This window comes from Pseudophryne corroboree, chromosome 8, assembly GCF_028390025.1.
Source record: "Pseudophryne corroboree isolate aPseCor3 chromosome 8, aPseCor3.hap2, whole genome shotgun sequence".
NCBI lineage: Eukaryota > Metazoa > Chordata > Amphibia > Anura > Myobatrachidae > Pseudophryne > Pseudophryne corroboree.
The window spans coordinates 434,346,983-434,362,881 of NC_086451.1; the positions used below are offsets into that span (position 1 = coordinate 434,346,983).

At 45.3% G+C, this 15,899-nt stretch overlaps 1 protein-coding gene across 2 annotated transcripts in view; it reads right to left on the reverse strand.

The window, feature by feature from the left end:
- Nucleotides 1-265: 265 nt before the first annotated feature.
- The window catches only part of ABCF1 (ATP binding cassette subfamily F member 1), an 83,401-nt gene continuing 67,767 nt past the window's right edge, over nt 266-15,899 (reverse strand). Inside the window, exons 6-27 of one of the 2 annotated variants that reach the window (XM_063938015.1) lie at nt 14,236-14,334; nt 14,078-14,137; nt 13,656-13,715; nt 12,903-13,028; nt 11,867-11,920; nt 11,490-11,582; nt 10,523-10,645; nt 10,318-10,418; nt 10,139-10,224; nt 9,912-10,051; nt 9,668-9,816; nt 8,199-8,282; nt 7,665-7,789; nt 4,922-5,034; nt 4,093-4,264; nt 3,264-3,338; nt 2,412-2,482; nt 2,294-2,326; nt 2,031-2,199; nt 1,797-1,861; nt 885-957; nt 266-594 (exon numbers count right to left, since the gene is read on the reverse strand). In XM_063938015.1, coding sequence (XP_063794085.1) covers nt 422-594; nt 885-957; nt 1,797-1,861; nt 2,031-2,199; nt 2,294-2,326; nt 2,412-2,482; nt 3,264-3,338; nt 4,093-4,264; nt 4,922-5,034; nt 7,665-7,789; nt 8,199-8,282; nt 9,668-9,816; nt 9,912-10,051; nt 10,139-10,224; nt 10,318-10,418; nt 10,523-10,645; nt 11,490-11,582; nt 11,867-11,920; nt 12,903-13,028; nt 13,656-13,715; nt 14,078-14,137; nt 14,236-14,334 — 2,244 coding nt within the window. In that variant the 3' untranslated portion in view covers nt 266-421. Of the gene's footprint in view, nt 595-884; nt 958-1,796; nt 1,862-2,030; nt 2,200-2,293; nt 2,327-2,411; nt 2,483-3,263; nt 3,339-4,092; nt 4,265-4,921; nt 5,035-7,664; nt 7,790-8,198; nt 8,283-9,667; nt 9,817-9,911; nt 10,052-10,138; nt 10,225-10,317; nt 10,419-10,522; nt 10,646-11,489; nt 11,586-11,866; nt 11,921-12,902; nt 13,029-13,655; nt 13,716-14,077; nt 14,138-14,235; nt 14,335-15,899 lie in introns of both variants that reach the window. The other variant, XM_063938014.1, reaches the window with a different exon arrangement.

The following is a 15,899-nucleotide window of genomic DNA, read 5'->3' on the forward strand; positions in this document are numbered from 1 at the left end:
TTCTTTATTTATTGTGGAGATTTAGAAGGGGGAAGAGATTCAGCGCAACAGATATTATTTTGCACGCCAAACTCCTGTCAAACCTCTATCACCCATGTACAGCGTCCAAACCATTCTCCCCTGTGGGGAGGGGGTATAGAGACGGAGAATTTAAAAGTCTAAATATAGACCATAGCATCAAAATAGTTTCTCAATGACATTTCTACTCTCACCATTCTCTATCCAAGATCCTGTTATTCTGAAAACACACAGACCTCCACTCAGCCAATATATAAATATTTATTTGTATTCTCTGCAAGATCAAGGCAGCAAAATGGAAATAAAAACTGGCGAGGCTCCGATCATTCGTCCTCCACACAATCCCTGGCGGGCTCATGCTTGGGGTGAGACGTTTCATTCCCCGGGCTTGGCACTGTTCTGGTCACTCCTTTTCTTTGGGCTTGTTGATCATCACCTCGCCCAGGCTCTCCAGGACCTCTCTCTTGTAGTCATCAAAGTCTCCTTCGATTTGATTCACAGTCAGGTCTTCTACCACCCACAGCTGGCAGTTTGTCTCCGTGATCAGCCGGGCATCGTGGCTGACGTTAATCACCGCTGGTGATAAAGAAGGGACATGCTCAGTACCTGACGGCTCTCTGCTTGGCCACTGTGCTTGGAAATTGATGGGCATCCATAAAATTATGTACTAGAGGGGGCAACCTTGTTTGGTCTTAAATAAAAACTCGAGAAAAAAAAATATATTTAGCCAATATAATCCCTCTTACAGGACAGAAAACTATGAATACACACAGACACAAACTCATACTCTACACTTCTCTTGACAAGAGTAAATTGTACCTCAAACTACCCTATACGGGTATAAGGGCTACATAGACCACACTCACCTCCTTTATATTCATTTACTGCTTCTGCCAGAGCATCAATGGATTCAATGTCGAGGTTATTCGTAGGTTCATCCTGTAGGTGGCAGAAATAGTCTTTAATAGAACTAGAACACACATTTCCTGGTTTGTACCATCCACTTAGGCAGTGTTTCCCAACACCAGCCCTCAGAGAGCCCTAGCAGGGCATGTTTTCCAGGTCTCCTCACAGTATGACACATGAAATAATTAGCCCCACCGGTGTCAGCCAGTGATACACCTGTGATCAACCAAGCAGATCTGGAAAACGTGCAGAGTTAGGTTTCCCTGAGGACTGGAGTTAGGAAACACTGCACTAAGGGTATGTCAACTGTCACCCCAGCTCAAGTCTGGTGCTTACATCCGAGGGGCTCAGGGGAAAAGAGGCACATGCCATAAAGTGCCCCTTGTCAACTAGAAATCAGCACATGCCACTATGTTAGAAGTCGGTGGCAACAAAAATTCAAAGTTCATGTACGTAGATGTGGCATGTTCCTCTTTCCCACTGAGCCCCTCATTTGTAAAGGACATTAAATAAGATCCAAGATGTGGGAATTTCACATTATAGGTGTACTTTAAAAAGTAGACTCAAGCATTTTTCGAAGTCCATGCAGGGGATTGAAGTTAGGGAGATGATGCCACCTCATCCAATCAGGGAAAGGAGATGGTGCCATCTCATCCGATCAAGAGAATAAAGTTAGGGAGATGATGCCACCTCTTCCGATCAGGGAAAGGAGATGGTGCCATCTCATCCGATCAAGAGAATGAAGTTAGGGAGATGGTGCCACCTCATCCGATCAGGGGGCATAAGTTAGGGAGATGGTGCCTCCTCAAGAACTTTGTAAAGTAAAAACTGAAATTGATCACAACACATAGTTTTTGTTCCTTCATACTCACCAAAATGAGAACATCAGGTTCCCGACAACACAACTCTGCAAATACCACACGGGCTTTCTGCCCTCCTGCAATTAAAAGATCATTAAGAGACAGACATGGTTTCTAGCTAGTTAACGAGATTAGAATATTTTACGTTTGGGATAGTAAGGCACTGTGCATATTACAGAGAGAACAGTATAGATACACATTACCGAAGGCAAACATACAGTGTACATAATCTATTTCTGCAGTCACCTGACAGTTTGCAGATCTGGATTGTGTGAGCGTGGCTCTCCAAACCGAACCTCCCCAGACATTTCCGGGCATCCTGATAAGGCAGGTTGAAGTTGCGCTGCATGTACTCAGTCGCCGTCTCCTCCATGTTTAGCTGGTCAGCATATTGCTGATTAAAGAATCCGACTTTCTAAGGGCACAGAGAGAGGATTAATGCAGAATAGGCCAGGAGCTCTGAGATCAGATACTGTAGGCTACACTCTCCCTATCTGCCCGGCACTCACCAGCCTGTGGTTTTTCCTCATTTCCCCTTTTGTCTGTGGAGAGGAACAGGTAATAGTTAGAAAACCAGCTTGAGATGCATTATATGGCGACTTTAGAGAAACAGCGCTTGGTACTCACAGGTGTCAGTTTCCCAGTTAATAGTAGCAGCAGAGTACTTTTCCCCACTCCATTTGGGCCAACGATACAGACTGAAAAGATAATGGGTCTCTCATTAATCCTTCTACTACAGAGATAGATCCATTTCTTCACCACACATACTGGAGTCAGATCTCCCACTGGGGTCCAGTACCGGAGCCCAATCCCCCATGCTGTACACAGCAGAACCAAATCATTCCTCCTTAGTTACAGGAGAATGCTTCTATTGTGCAGCACCATTCCCATGACACAGAAAAGATCCAGGCTCCTGTGAAGGAACGTACCAGACTCTGTACTCCAATACAAAGAACCTGAAATACCCTCTCTATAAGCAGCAGCACCCGGTCATCTACACAACAATGCACGGTCAGTAGCCATTCCCCCAGTAATTAGGGTATCCGGTCTCTAGGTCGACAGTCATTAGGTAGACCACCACTGGTCGATATGGTTTCTAGGTAGACAGTTTTTCACAAATTTTTTCATTTGAGCTTTTTCATACTTTACGATCCACGTGGACTACAATTGGGAACGGTAACCTGTGCCAAGCACAGCGAGGGGACGCGGTGCACTAATTGGGGTTCCCGGTCACCGCACAAAGAAAATTACACCATTTTTTTTTTTTTACTTATGTCGACCTTTTGTCCTGTCGACCTTGCTCATGTCGACCTATTTTGGGTGTCGACTTAGTTATTGTCGACCAATAGTGGTCGACCTAGACACTGGTCGACCTAAGTGTGGTCAATCCTATGAACCACACTTGTAATTAGTGCTGCCACGGATACACGTCAATAGCCTCCAATCGGACACGGATTTAGCATGTCTGCACCCACTTACTTCTAGAGTCCATGTCTATGCCAAAGTCCAGGTTCTTGAATAGAAGTTTCTGTCCTGAATAACCAAAGTCAACCCCTGGAAGAACACAAAAAGAGCAAAGATTAGTGGTTGATAAAAAATAAAATAGAAGATAAGGATGCAACCCAAGAAGAAGGCTGTAGGACATCTCCCTGCACTTCTCGTCTTCCCTAAAGCTGGTCAAGTGGTCATATTCCCTTATGAGTTTTTAATACGTGAATTTTACCTTTCTTCGTTACTTTTAACAAAATTAAAATAACGGTCATGCTTTTGTATACAGTGTGTGTCAGAATCTCTACATCAACTGTCATACTAGTGATAGCCATCGATGGTTAACCACTGATTGTAGATGGTTTTGCCATTGATGGTGGAGATCCAATGGTTCTCCGCCATCGATGGCATAGATCCCACAATGGGTTTTTTCCCCATCTCCTTGGTGCTGGGACACGAAACCAAGCTCCGCCCCTGTAGTGATGCGCAATGCCCCGGTGAGTAATACAGTAGGGATGACCATCAGTAGGTGGAATCATCAATTGTTGCCCTTTCAATGGTTTCATAGCATTGATGGTTACCCCACTGATGACCGGTGTCATACTGTAATCCTGGCATTTTTCCCCACTGCACATATCAGTAAGTGGACCCATCCCGGTTTCTTTAATTCATAATCAGATTTTTAAAAGGGAAAAGTAGACTTATTGTTGCAGTCTCGTCAGGAATTCCCCGGATTGTACAATTAGGGTGAGCGCTCTGCATTCTCTTCATTATATTAGAGCTCGACCTAAGAGTGGAGACAGGCCGTGATCTTACTCACCGTGTAGGCCCAGAATAGGAGGGCTGAGTGTGGTGGGGTTTGGGAAGGTGAATTTAACGGTGTATTCTTTCGGTCGCTTCAGTAACTCTGCTGGTTCGTTGGCTTCTTCATCTGCGTTCTTCTTCCGACACTTCTGCTGCTTGCGAGTCAGAGCCTCTTTCGTCTGTTTCTCCTGGATGGAGTGGTGGAACAGGAATGTGGGAAACGTTAACAATGAATCAGGCGATCAGTCACAAAGACCTCCCATGTTCTTTAGCGCTTATACACCTCTACCAAGTTCTACTTCCACTAACAGGGCTCCTGCTGTCCCATCCTGGCCTGGACTTTATTACAGATAGGTCATACCAACATACACCGCTGGGTTAGGCCACATGAGATACGCAAGCTCCGATATAAGGAATGTTGTATTGTTTTACACTTAAATGTGATCTAGAACAGTTTGAAAGTGTGAGAACAGTGTGGCTAAATTCTTAAAAGTGACTGAGTGTTGTAAGCATTTACATAGCGGACCCCACATGTCCCTTTTCAGGATCAGTTGCTCATCAGCATCCTCCCATGTCCTAGCCTCTTAGGATGCTACTTGGCCTGACAGTAGACAGAAGTTACTACTTAGTACAGTAGCTATTTATGGCAGGATGCAGAAAGTGTTAGGCTCCCATCATGTCCCACAGAACGCTAGAGGGAAAGCGGCTATATTCTCCGACTATGGTAACGGTACGGGCCTAGGCATTATATAGGTGGTAGGAAGATCCGGTCAGTGGGCATTTCCTATAGGTTCCAGTTTGGGTACAGATGACCCAAGCTTATGGGTTGCACACAGTTCCCTTACCGCTTGCTTTGAGGATTTTCCTCCGGCTTTCAGGTCCTTTAACTTCTTCTCCTGCTTGTCGTACTGTTTCTGCATCTCCTTCTGCTTCTGCTGGTACATCTTCTTAAAGGTCACTGCAAGGGATCAGATTAGACCATTAACAGAATTTTGAAAGAAACACAAATACTAAAAACATACGTCTGGGAGATGACAGAACACCGACCTTGGTACACTTTCTGTATCTCATGGGCTACAGTGATATTGGTGGGATATTGGGCACTGTAAGAAGCTCTTCACACAACGTCAGAGCTCACTCACCTTTATATACTGTACATCTCCCTAAAGGGAGTCAGTGTTTCCAGTATTTGTAAGGGCAAGGCAGGGATTTTCTACACTACAGCCTAATGCAGCATTCAGCTATCACTTATTTTATTCTATTTCTCTTCAGTTCATTTAACTGCCACCAGGGTCTTGTGGACAGCTTCTCCTCTATGCTTGTGAGCGCCTTATACTGTCCGTTCTATTGTATACTACTGCTGCAACCCATGCTGCTGCCATAAATGCAGACTGCTCCTCTGTACAAGACACCTTCTGTGGCAACTATAACTGAACAACTCTCTCTCCCATAGAGCAGAAAGGGGCGTACAGTGCAATCTGGTACCATTAAATAGTACAGCACCTCCAGGTCAGGAGAGGGGTGGCATATGAAAACACCCCTTCACTACACAGTGCCAGACACAGAGACAGTTTACTGTGATGTGCTGTAAATTAGACAACGGCCCTCATTCCGAGTTGATCGCTCGCTAGTTACTTTTTGCAGCCGTGCAAACGCATAGTCGCCGCCCACGGGGGAGTGTATTTTCACTTTGCAAGTGTGCGATAGCATGTGTAGCCGAGCGGTACAAAAACATTTTGTACAAAACAAGACCAGCCCTGAAGTTACTTATCCTGTGCAATGATCCTAGCGACAGAGGTCCCGGAATTGACGTCAGACACCCGCCCTGCAAACGCCTGTTCACGCCTGCGTTTTTTCTACCACTCCCAGAAAAAGGTCAGTTGACACCCATAAACGCCCTCTTCCTCCTTGCGATCGGCTCTGCGAATGGATTTGTCGCTAGAAGCATTGCACAGCAACGATGCTGTTTGTGCCCGTACGCATTGCGGTGCATGCACGGTTTTGCAGTTTTTTTTACCTGATCGCTGCGCTGCGATAATCGGTAGTGAGCGATCAACTCGGAATGAGGGCCAATGTTGGAAACGGGAAGAGGAAAGAGATTATCCCTGCCGCCATTCAATAGGAACCCCCAGCTTCTCTCTTCTAGAACCCACACAGTTGCCACTACTCTACTCTAAAACACACATCCATAGATTGTAAGCTTGCGAGCAGGGCCCTCCTACCTCTATGACTGTTTATTTTTACCCAGTTTCGTCTTCTAATTGTGTTCAGTTGTAAACCGCAACGGAATTTGCTGAGCTATATAAGAAACTGTTAATAAATAAATAAATAAATAAATAAAATCAATCTGCTGCCACCACGCTATTCTAGAACCCCAGCTGCTGCCATTACACTACTCTAGAACCTGCATATGCTGCCGCCATTCTCCTCTAGAACCCACCCAGCTGCTGCCACTTGCCTCTATAACACCAAGGAGCAATCTACACAGATTTTTTATTTCTGTACACATTTTTATGTAACCATTATCTTTTTTTCATATGGGAGAAACTTTAACAAGACAGATAAAAACAAAAAATGTGGTATCCGGTCTTTAGGTCGACCACACTTAGGTCTACAGTCATTAGGTCGTCCACTACTGGTCGACATGGAAAAAGGTCGACATGAGTTTTTCACTTTTTATTTCCTTTTTTTAAACTTTTGCATACTTTACGATCCACGTGGACTATGATTGGGAATAGTAACCTCTGCTGAGCGCAGCGAGGCACCTTGCCGAAGCATGGCGAGCGAACACGGTACACTAATTGGGGTTCACGAAGAAAACGGCACCAATTTTGTTTTTTTAAACTCAAGTCGACCTTTTTCAAAGTCTACCTTGTTCATGTCGACCCAATGGCCGTGTCGACATATTTCAGAAGTCGACATAGTCACTGTCTACCAATAGTGGTCGACCTAACGACTGTCGACCCTATGATCCACACCCAAAAAAATGTGCAGCCCTACCCCTTCCGCTGCCAATTCAAAAACAATAAAAATTAATATCTAATATATATGCAAAACATATCATAACTCTTCCTTAAATACAGGAGAATGTGTCTCCTAGATTGTCTTAAGATAAAATGGTGAGACACAGAAGATAGTACCGACAATAATTATCTATCCCACACATGGGATACGAGATCAACATTCACCATGTCAACTCTCCCATAATGCCAACATGTATTACATGTCGACACTACTGTCTAACCCCAACACTGCTCTGTTCAGACATGCATATTGTCAATATTTTGAACATGTTCACATTATGAACGGAATTGTCAACATTCTGAGTTGCCGACGGTAAGAACCATTTGACATTACAGTGTCGACACTAAGAATGTCCATAATAATAGTAAAGGCCCAGCACTATGTGGGCTGCCTACCCATGGCCGCATAGCTTACAGAATTGGTCTTGGCATCCCATAGCCATGTAAGTTAATGTATGGCAATAACCATTAACCAGGTTGGCCCAGGCTGCGGTGATAGCCGTTTATAGTCTATGTGAGGAGAGGATGGGCGATCCCTTAATGCCGTGTTTCAGCCACTACTTACTGTAATTGCCTCGATAATAATACAGCTTCTGTCCGTCAAGGTGCATTATATCCGTACACACGTCATCCAGAAATCCCTGGTCGTGGGAGACTATGAGGAGTGTCTTCTTCCAGCCCTGCAAGTAACTGGGGAAGGTGAAATACTTAGTGTGAGGTGGCTTCCAGGCATGATGTGCCCATGCGGGAGACAGTATATGGGGCAATCCTCTGCGCTCACCCCCAGTACATCTATATGAATGTGCATGCAAGGCTGCTGCCCAGTTCTACACACTCTACATAACTCATCTTAGGGCCCAATGAGGTTATATATATATATACCCAAATCACATATTACCCCAAAGTTTTGTTCCATAGCTTCATCTTTTCTGCCTCAATTCCACAACCATATCCCTTAGATACACCATCTATCCACACATTATAATGCTAGGTCTCCAGGTGGCAGGAGGAAGATCAGAGAAGAAATGGCTGTCCATACCCACAGGATGTGACCATACCAGAACCCCAAACACCATTCTCTGTGCACTGAGAAACCTACTTGTTGAGCCAGATGACGGCATTGAGATCCAAATGATTTGTTGGTTCATCCAACATGAGGAGAGTTGGTTCCATGAAGAGAGCCCTGAAACAGATCACACAGAGAAACCACAATGACACGTACAAGGCTGCAAATTATCGAGACAGTAACACTACTAGCAATATGAAAACAGGATAACAAAGGATGCTGGGGGCAAAAAAAAAAACAAAAGATGTAATGATGGAAAGATACTGGAGTCTACAAACAGCCAATGGGGGTAATGAGGAGGAGCAGGCTTGAGCTTTTTGCAAGTAAATTTAAAATGCCCAAGCTCCGGTCACCACACTACACCAGATTAGGGAAGGACATCGGAATCAGATAGCAACAACAATGTTCCTGATCTAATAGTACTTTTCCCATTGAACTGTGGCTGCTCAATATTTGCCAGCCATTGAATGCTGCTTTCCAATGTCCAGCCAATGTTTTTTTTCCAGCTATGGATACCTAGGAGTGGTGTCCACAGCTCAGCTCATTTGCGTATGCCTAAAGCTCTGACTGCTAATACACATGCATACACTATAACCATCGATGGTTATATCCTCAAATAGATTTGATGTTGGAAGCCCGACTGCTGATGGCCAACCCTACACCAGATAGACCCAGTGCTCCTTAATTGGATATAAATGGAGCCCAATTGTTTGGAGAGGTGTAGAGGGGGAAGGAGAAACCAACAAACAAGTTGCAGTTAGAATAGATGCCTGTTCCCGTCACAGCGCCCTCTACTCCCCAAGGTCTAGCAGTGCCCCCAGAAAAATGAAAGCGTATTTACCAAGGGCAGGCTTACTTCTTTTCTGTATTGGTTTCAAAATACTGCCTAATGTTGTCCTAGCTGCTGCGTATAGAAGGCCTTTTGGGTGTGGTTTACAAACCAGCCTGTTACACGTCAGCCTCCATGCTTGAGATGGGAGAACATATGATTTTCATTGCATTTCATTGTTATTTGAAGCATGACCATTTGCAAGTTTAGAATAGAAGTGGCTTCACGCATGTCCAAGGAGAAGCCATAAAATAGGTCAATTGCTCCAGTAAGACAAGGAGATAAGAGTAGTGGTTTAAAACTGGGTGCCACGGGCACAGGCATGAAAGCCAGGGGTTGGAGTTCCAGGGCCAAATCAATCTACTATGGTTTTACCGGGATGCGGTTATGTTACCGGCACTCAGGATACCGGAGGTGTCAGCATGCCAAAATCCCATACCCAACTCGTTTTACCCATCATAAAACTGAATGACAGGGAAGCCCCATATACCTAATCTAATAAACTTGGCTGAATTTCTTAGTAAGAAACTTCTGGCCTAGAGGTGCCGTTATACTCTAGGACGCCATGATTTAGGAAAGTTTGGGAACCACTGGGAGAGTATAATAGGCTCACAAAGAGGGTAAGGAGATAATAAGATAATGAAGAAGAGGTGAAATGGGCGAGTGCGGTTACCTGGCCAATGACACTCTCATCCTCCAGCCTCCACTGAATCTCCTGGTCTCCCTGTCCTGCATTTCTGGAGTAAAACTGAGACCAGCCAAGATCCTCCGAGCTTTTGCTTCTGCTGAGGCAGCTCCAGTGGCTCGTAATTCCTCATACACCTGGGAGTACAGATAACACTCAGAGAAGGTTCTTCTACTTCCATACTTTAGTCATCACTACCTCTGCTACATCTCCAACGGCTAAGCACTGTTACCTTTTCCAACCGTTCCGCTGCGCTGTCATCGCCCTTCTCCAGTCGGGCCTGCAATCTTTTCTCCTGTTCCAACAATTTCAGCCTTTTCGTATCAGCTCTAAGAACAGACTGGACAGCTGGTGTTTCATCAGCCACAACCTCTGCGGGTAAGAAGAGAGAGCCGGAATGAAAACCAAATACTGCCAAGAACGAAGGCTCGAAGGTAACTCAAAGGCAGCGCTTCCTACCTTGCTCACACAGTAATACGTCAATGTTTGGGGGAATGTTCAGTGCCCGATTGGCAATGTGCTTGAGGAGAGTGGTCTTTCCCTTCCTGACAGGGAGAATTAATAAAACAGGAGAATAAACAAAACAAAAACGAAAAGAAGGAGCAGAACAGAAGCTTAAATTATTGCCAATGACTCACCCATTAGGACCGACCAAACCATAGCGGCGCCCAGCAACCACATATAGATCAGCATTGACAAACAGCTCCTTTCCGTGGGCAGATATACTGAATTTCTCCAGCTAAGAGCGGAGACAACTCATAAGAAACACTATGTATAGAAAGGTATCCTGCACATAATCCCCATTTATAAATGTTCTTTATAACTGGCAGAAACCAGAAGTACCTTGATATCAGATGCGTTCTCCAGCATGGCTTGACGTGACGACAGTTCTGCTTGTGATACTGAAAAGTCATTTTCTGCTGCGGTCGCCTTCTTCATTGTGGCCACTTGTTTCTCATAATCTAACTAAGGGACCCAGACAGGAGAAAGACAAGTCTGTCAGACATCTCACAAGAGGACACAGAAACGTAGGGTAAGCCTGCAGAAAGGTTTACCATATAATGAGGCCAAGCCTGCAGTAAGGCCATATCTAATAATGAGGCCAAGCATGTAGTAAAGACAAACCAAATTATTTAAGAAGGCCAGCCTGCAATAAGGGTGTACCAAAACACCAGGCCAAGCCCGCACCAAAGAACCAGGCCAAGCCCGCACCAAAGAACCAGGCCAAGCCCACACCAAAGAACCAGGCCAAGCCCGCACCAAAGAACCAGGCCAAGCCCGCACCAAAGAACCAGGCCAGGCCTGCGTTAAGGTTGTACCAAATAAGGAGACCAAGCCTGCAGTAAGAGCAAAACAAATAACTGGTTTGGCCTTACTGCAAGCTTAACCCTAACAGGCTAAGCTTTACAGACAACCACACCACAACACATGTAAATTGGCGATAGGGTTATAATACACAAACAGAAATGGGTGCAAATCCCGTTGAGAATGCATCTTTATATGCGGCATAACTGCGAAGGTATGCCACAGCCGCTGGAATCTGTATAGAGGCGGTGTCCCTAACCTGCCACATGCGTACAAAGCACCATTGGACGCACATTGGTCACGCCATCAACCTATAGCTGCTCAGTTACCTCACATAAATGCGCACTGATTGTCAATCACTGTGTCCCAATCCTCACTGCCACCGCCATTGGTAATTAATCGTGAGGCACGCACAGTGCTACTCAGACGCAGCACAAAAAAATTGCCCGACTGCACAAACATTAGCATTGCTTCCACCTCTGAATTAGGACAATGTGCTGCTTACCAGTTTCTTCTTTTTCTTCTTCTCTTTCTTGCTTAGGTTTGCAAAAGGATCTTCAGTAGCATCTGTCTTCTCTTCCCCTTCCTCATCATCAGACTGCTGGAGAAGCCAAGTGTCAGATACACAATTACTCTTTGCCTCCTAACAGACACATGCCCTCCCCCCACGAAGCCAATGCTGTACACCAAAGTTACATGGCTGACCAGCTAACCAACTCCCGCCATAGCTCCGCACACTGTACTCAATCAAATTTCTACCCCCTGTACTTTTTTTGGTTCTAGGATCACCAAGGTTTTTTTTTAAACATAGTTTTTGTTTTGTTTATTCTTCCTTCAGTATTGGATTCCTCCCCATAGTAGAGCTACAGTTCCTGGACTCACCCCTTCTTCAGAGCCAGCGCTTCCGGCTTCTTCATCGTCCTCATCAAAACGATTCTATTTGCAGGAAAGAAAACAGTAACACAAGTGAGTAAGAGCTCTAGGTCGCAGCCAGGCAGTACGGTCTCTATGACGACACCAGGCGCGCCGGGAGCTGTGCACTCTCATATCTAGAGAGAATTGATGGGTGACAGTGTGTGCAAACCAATCCTAAAAACAGGGAGCCAAGTTGTTTATTTGACCTGCAGGGGGTGCTAGGGACATCGGAGGGCATCCACACTCCAGGAACAGTTTAGGCTCTCCCTCAAACACATAATCCACCGTGTCCTCTGTACTACCTGATAAAACCCTGCCATAAACCTATAACTAGTACAGTACACATGGAGCAGGTGATGCCAAATAAACCAGATCTGTAGAGGCGCAAACACAAAACAAAGCGTATCACATGACGGAACATGCAGTTCGGTGTCACCCAACCAGAGTTACATTGGCTTCACGAACACGTCCGATTAACAATAAGAAGATTAACCATTCTCAGGGGGCAATTTAACGAGCGGTGATGGCCTTAAGGTGTATGAGTACCAAACAATTATCCTCCGTCACCACACAGCCACCAACAGGGCAGATTTTGCTTTACGCTGCATAGAAGAGTGCAGGAAAATCTGCGCTGCTGGGGTAATAAGTGGTGATATGCGCAACCACACAAACCCCCATCCAATCTGCTTCCACCCGGACACTGGCAAACTAACAGTTAATAGCTGAGTGCAGAAAGTTTACGGACTACAAGTACATAGTTTAGGTTACTGCAGGGTTAATGTTTTGCTCCCATCTGTGGAAAGCATCTACTGTCTTACACTAATTTTTGTATATTTGTTTTGTTGTGAAAAACAGCAGATTAATTCCATTGTTTCTTGCACAGTCACAACACAGTAGAAGCACCTATTTTGTTATTCATGAAAAAGCAGCGTATACATTGCACTGCAAACTTGTGACATAACTGAGGCATGATGTACAATACATCAAAGTTGAGGGAAGTTACCTGTGTAGGTTTTGGCTTTTTATTGTTCTTTTTAGGTTTTTTCTTGTCCTTTTCTTTTTCCTTTTCATCTTCACTCAGATCAGGAGCTTTAGGGGGAGGTTTAGGGGGAGCTTTAGGGGGAGGTTTCTGTTAAGAGAAAAAACAAGAATGAATTTCCTTTTCAATTTGCAGGGGACGGTCAAATTCATAACCATTTATAGAATTAGGGTTTTTGCCTCTAGGTTACCCAACAGACGAAAGGTACAATCTCATGGCTTCCTCTAGGTTGCCCTGCAGAGGGAGGAACAGCCTCGTTGACACCATTCTGTCTGGGTCACCCTGCAGTGGGCAGTGACAGGATCCACTATATGCTCAGTGTCACCCAGCAGGGGGAGGGGCAAACGCCGCTAACTGCAGGGTCACCCAGCAGGGGGAGGGGCAGGTTCCGCTAACTGCAGGGTCACCCAGCAGGGAGAGGGGCAGGCTCCGCTAACTGCAGCGTCACCCAGCAGGGGGAGGGGCAAGCTCCGCTAACTGCAGCGTCACCCAGCAGGGGGAGGGGCAAGCTCCGCTAACTGCAGGGTCACCCAGCAGGGGGAGGGGCAAGCTCCGCTAAATGCAAGGTCAACCAGCAGTCGGAGGGGCAAGCTCCGCTAATTGCAGGGTCACCCAGCAGGGGGAGGAACAGGCTCCGCTAATTGCTCAGTGTGACCCAGCATGGGAAGGGGTAGGCTCCGCTATTTGCTCAGTGTCTCAGTTGGAGGAGATACTCACTTTGCTTTTAGAACTTTCCTTCTGAGCCTCCTCTTCAATTTCTTGCTCATCTTTAGGAGGCTGAAATGAAAGTATTAAATCATAAGAAACAGAAATAAAGGGGGAGCTGTACTACGCCTTGAAGGAGGGGGGGAATTCAAAGGTTTGAAGAGTCAGTTGGGTGTCTGTTTTTTCCTATCAGATAGGAAAAAGCAGACACCAAACTGACTTTTCAAACAATTGAATACCCACCGAAGAGTGATAAAGTGGAGAGAAAGTACCAGCCAATCAGCTCCGAGCTGCGATGTTACAGGCTGTGTATAAAAAAAATGACAGGAGCTGATTGGCTGGTACTTTCTCTCCACTTTATCACTCTCCAAGGCTTAATACAACTGCCCCAAAATAAGGCTGGAGAGGGAGGACATGGACCAACTGAAGAGTACCTTCTGTCTGACAGTTTCATTTTTCTTTCCTTTCTTATTCTGCTTTTTGGGCTCTTCCTCCTATGACACAACATGCGAGATGCATAGATCAGCTACGTCTACATATTATGGCACAGCAGAGTATTAGAATAATATTGGTGTAGTGGTGCGCAGCTTACCTTTATTATTTTGCCTTTATCTTTTTTTGCCTTCTGCTCTTCTTCCTCGTCCTCTTCCTCCCCACTGCCATCACCGAGGGCAGCAAAAATATTTCTTGCCTACAATAGAATTACAAAAACACACACACACACACACACACACACACATTAATACACAATTCCTAACACTTTCCTTACAAGGTTAAAAGGGCGTAAAAAAAAAAAAAAAAAAAAATCAGGATTTTGGTACTTACCGATAAATCCCTTTCTCCGATTCCACAGGGGCCACTAGAGTACAGTTACAATGGGGAAATAGTAGGCAGTAATTGGGAGCTGGCACTTTAAAAATTCTAACACTGTGGCTAGCTCCTCCCCTACTATGTTCCCTCCAAGCCAGTCTACGTAAAACTGTGCCCGAGGAGAGCTGTAACAAACAAACTTGAATGTAGAGGTGGTTAATGCCGCCATGTAAACCAGGATAACACAAAAAAACTAGAGATGAGCGGGTTCGGTTTCTTTGAATCCGAACCCGCACGAACTTCACTTTTTTTTTTCACGGGTCCGAGCGACTCGGATCTTCCCGCCTTGCTCGGTTAACCCGAGCGCGCCTGAACGTCATCATGACGCTGTCGGATTCTCGCGAGGCTCGGATTCTATCGCGAGACTCTGATTCTATATAAGGAGCCGCGCGTCGCCGCCATTTTCACACGTGCATTGAGATTGATAGGGAGAGGACGTGGCTGGCGTCCTCTCCATTTAGATTAGATTTAGAAGAGAGAGAGAGAGAGAGAGATTGCTGTGATACTGTAGATTAGAAGAGAGTGCAGAGTGCAGACAGAGTTTAGTGACTGACGACCACAGTGACCAGTGACCACCAGAGACAGTGCAGTTGTTTGTTTTATTTAATATATCCGTTCTCTGCCTGAAAAAAACGATACACAGTCACACAGTGACTCAGTCTGTGTGCACTGCTCAGCCCAGTGTGCTGCACATCAATGTATTGTATATAAAGCTTATAATTGTGGGGGAGACTGGGGAGCACTGCAGGTTGTTATAGCAGGAGCCAGGAGTACATGATAAATAATATTATATTAAAATTAAACAGTGCACACTTTTGCTGCAGGAGTGCCACTGCCAGTGTGACTAGTGGTGACCAGTGCCTGACCACCAGTATATTAGTAGTATTGTATACTATCTCTTTATCAACCAGTCTATATTAGCAGCAGACACAGTACAGTGCGGTAGTTCACGGCTGTGGCTACCTCTGTGTCGGCACTCGGCAGGCAGTCCGTCCATCCATAATTGTATTATATACCACCTAACCGTGGTTTTTTTTTTCTTTCTTTATACCGTCGTCATAGTCATACTAGTTGTTACGAGTATACTACTATCTCTTTATCAACCAGTGTACAGTGCGGTAGTTCACGGCTGTGGCTACCTCTGTGTCGGAACTCGGCAGGCAGTCCGTCCATCCATAATTGTATTATAATATATACCACCTAACCGTGGTTTTTTTTTCGTTCTTTATACCGTCGTCATACTAGTTGTTACGAGTATACTACTATCTCTTTATCAACCAGTGTACAGTGCGGTAGTTCACGGCTGTGGCTACCTCTGTGTCGGCACTCGGCAGGCAGTCCGTCCAACCATAATTGTATTATATACCACCTAACCGTGGTTTTTTT